Raw genomic sequence first — 3,605 nt, forward strand, 5'->3', positions numbered from 1 at the left:
TTAGGTGTTGTAAGACTCATTCAAACCCTTGAGGTGGCAGGATACATATGCGAACGACTCTGATGAAATCATAAGTGCAAGGAATGTTCCAAGAACTTGGAAGAAGTTGGGCTAAGATTTTCAAGTTCGTCCTAGAGAATCTTGAGATCGCTGAAATACTGAGACAAAAATATATTGCCTTGCTTAATTGAATGAAGATTGCGAAAGAGGTTGGAGAAATGGATATAGTCCCCCTTTGAATCTTTCATGTAGATATTCTCTGAGCTTTGAGCTTCAAAGCAGAATTGCTCAAAGCGATGTGAGGTGGGAGGGTTCAATTGATCCAATAAATGACCATGTTCGTTCGATCCCATAGCTCAAATTTAGGGTATAAAGAAGCGAATATTGGTAATTTTGGTAGAGTTCCATTAAGGAACAATATTAATTTTTTGGATGTCAACACGCACCACATAGATATGCTCCAGTTTTGGTAGTTGTAGTCTTCGAGAGGTGGCGTCGGAATCTTGTCTAAGCAACCATGTTTTAACTTATTAAACAAACTCTATCAACGAATTTGAAACTCCCATATGGACCAAAAGAAAACGAAATATCACCAAATAAATACAAATAAACGACCATGTGCGTATGATAAGGGTACAGCCACATGCTTGCGAATATGTTAAAAACACAACACTGAGCTATAAAGTAAACAAACATAAAGTCATTCAAAAAGACAAAGCAAGCGCATGTGAAGGAAGCAATATGCTCTGACAATACTTTCAATATTCACAAGGACAGTGAATCCAATGATCAATCAAAAAGTTTTTAAAAAAAAAAAATCAAGAACTGTTTGATGTTAACAGAAATCATGTCATATACAGGTAAAGGAATTTGACCCTGCTATACAACTAAACTAGTAAGGCATACAAGTTCTTGAAGATAACTTCATTTAAGTTGCTGAGCAAGGTTTTCAGAATTCATCGGCATTTTCGCCGATCATACGTCTGCGATAACCTCATCTTCCAGAACAGTTGAACAATCTTCGATTCACGGCCGATCTTTAAGATCAACTAACCTGTCATCAAGTCGGTGTATATTGTATATAAATTTATGAATATAATAGCAATTTCCACAGGGAACCATTGTGATCAAATAAGTACCTTTGAAACTTGAGTTCCCTGTAGATGAGCATTATGCTTAGAGAAATCGGGATCAGTGCTAAACACAAGTGTTCCAATGAATGCCCGGTTATGAAGTAGTTATTTACACGGAAGATTTTCTTGTCAGTAATACCTTGAATTTTTGCTAGCACATAAATCCCTGTACCATAAAAGTTTTTCTTCAAAATATATCTACAAATAATAAAGAAAACATGGTGGTTCCTTGTCGCTCGTTAATAAACAACTGCTTTATACTCTAAATTTTACATAACTTGTTTCCAAATCACGCTACAATATTTAAAAGCTGTAACATGATTGTTTATGCAACTTCAATACTTGGAGACATTCAAAAAGGCTATGCTAGGCCTAAAAATGTAGATGACACGTAACAAGTCAGGCTTGAGCCTTACAAAAATTGACAGCGACCCTATTTAAGCAAAGTCTTGTTTGGCCTAGCCAATTACCGGCTGTTATCAGTGCTCACATACACATGTATTTTATGCAATGTAATTATTAATTAAACTTGTTCACAAAGTGGTTGGTTATCATTCATAACTCTATAGTCTATGTATAACCTTGCATTACCAATTTCAATCAATGAGAATCACATTTAATTTCTCATGAGCTCAGACCATTTTAATTGCATTTAATATGTATTTCATAAAAGCAATGATTGCATGTCTCAATAGAGATTATAAACAGATAAACACTAAACAAACAAAGCACGATGAAGATTGAAGCATTGTTCAAGTTGCTCAAAACTATTTAGGAATTACAAACTTTCAGGGCTTAGTTACCTGTAGCTAAAAACCAGTATCCTGAGTGAGTATATTTGGAGCGGTACATAAATGCTACAGCCGGAATAGCAAGAGAGAGAATCAACTGGAACATCACGCAGAACCGGATATCATTATAAATTCTGCAACGAACCAACTAGCATACAGAATTCAGAACAAAACTTGAACACACTATATCAGCCATCACGATTTGATGTGCAAAATAGGCACAAAACAAAACAAAAACAAACACAAATAGAAACTAACCGTTCATGAAGTACACAAAGAAAGGCAGAGACTAAGAGTGCAAACAAACAACACAGACCAGTCCTCTGGCCAAATCTCTCAAAAACCAAACAAGACATAAGCGAGGAGAATGCCACCGTCATCTTAAGGAGAAAAAAAAAAGGAAATTAGAAGAATAAACACAGAGAACAAGATTAGAAAAGAACCAAAGAATTAAGAATATGCTTCGATGTAGGGGTGTACATGGTTCGGGTTGGGTTGGTTTTGATCAAATCCATTATCCAACCTAATCAAAATTCATCAACTCAAATTGGGTCAAAACCCCGTATTTTTTGTTAAACCTGAACCAACCCAATCTAATGATGAACTGGTTGGTTCACGCTATCGGCTCATCATTCATGACACATTAAATATTTTAAAGAATTACATTTGATTCCATATAACTTCCAATATCTAAACTAAATTTCATAATTTAAGATTCTAACACTTGAATCAAATGGAAACACTTATAAATTCAATCAATGAAAATCTAATCAAATCATAAACATGTTAACCAAACCAAACCACTTCAATTTTCGTCGGGTTGATTCGAGTTCAACCCAAACTAAACTAAACTAAACACTGCAGCTTAGATGAGTTGTAATAAAACACTAACCGGTAAAGTGTCCCAAATAACGCGATGATTATCGGGCTTCAAATGATAATAAGCAGAACCAAAAGCAATTCCTATCATCCCACTGTAGAACACAACCCAACTCCATACCTCTCCTTGAGAGCTACATCAATTCAACAAACAAAACAATCACTGTTAACAGCAGACAAACACTTTTTGATTATGATTACAATTTACAACCAGTAGTTATAATAAGAATCAACGAAAACCTTATGTTGAAGAAAGTTCCATCAAGAGCAAAAACAAAACCCAAAACACCCACAACTAAAAAAGGGAAATTTGTCATCACGTTCAATGTGTTGGGTACTCCTATGTGTAGAAACCAATAGGGAATAGTCAATAGAGCAATCAAAACATAATTTTGTTGAAGAAACAAGAAATGAGTGAGTGGCTACCAAGAAGATTGCGCACGTCAGCAAAACGGTGGTGATTGAGAGAGCGAGGGATTGGAGGAGTGAACAAGATGAAACACATGCAACAAAGAAATGTTGCGGTTGCACCCCATATGCGATTTCTCTTCCATCTTTTCCAGCGGTGGTTCGTCACATAACCCATCATTCTTCTCTTTCTTGTTTCACTTCAAAAGAAACAAAGAAAGAAACTTTGTGGTTTGGGTTTTGATTCTGGGTTTGACTTGGTAGATTCTTGCTTTAGAAAGTAGAAAAGAAACTAGCTTGTTCGTCGTGGTCGTGTTGGAAGGGAGCCATTGGATATTATCGAAATGGCGTTTTGATTCAGGTAGGACCAAGTACCACGTTGGTGTTCTTTTCT

General features: G+C 35.8%; 1 protein-coding gene across 1 annotated transcript; it reads right to left on the minus strand.

Annotated features, from left to right (window-relative positions):
* Nucleotides 1-728: 728 nt before the first annotated feature.
* Nucleotides 729-3,605, minus strand: LOC131655251 (uncharacterized). The gene is made up of 7 exons (XM_058925146.1): nucleotides 3,230-3,605; nucleotides 3,044-3,143; nucleotides 2,817-2,937; nucleotides 2,183-2,304; nucleotides 1,937-2,058; nucleotides 1,140-1,299; nucleotides 729-1,054 (listed from the first exon to the last, which is right to left on the minus strand). The coding sequence occupies exons 1-7, from the start codon at nucleotides 3,390-3,392 to the stop codon at nucleotides 1,027-1,029; spliced, it is 816 nt and encodes a 271-aa protein (XP_058781129.1). The 5' UTR covers nucleotides 3,393-3,605; the 3' UTR covers nucleotides 729-1,026.

This window comes from Vicia villosa, linkage group LG3 (genome assembly GCF_029867415.1).
Source record: "Vicia villosa cultivar HV-30 ecotype Madison, WI linkage group LG3, Vvil1.0, whole genome shotgun sequence".
In the NCBI taxonomy this organism is placed as follows: Eukaryota; Viridiplantae; Streptophyta; class Magnoliopsida; order Fabales; family Fabaceae; genus Vicia; species Vicia villosa.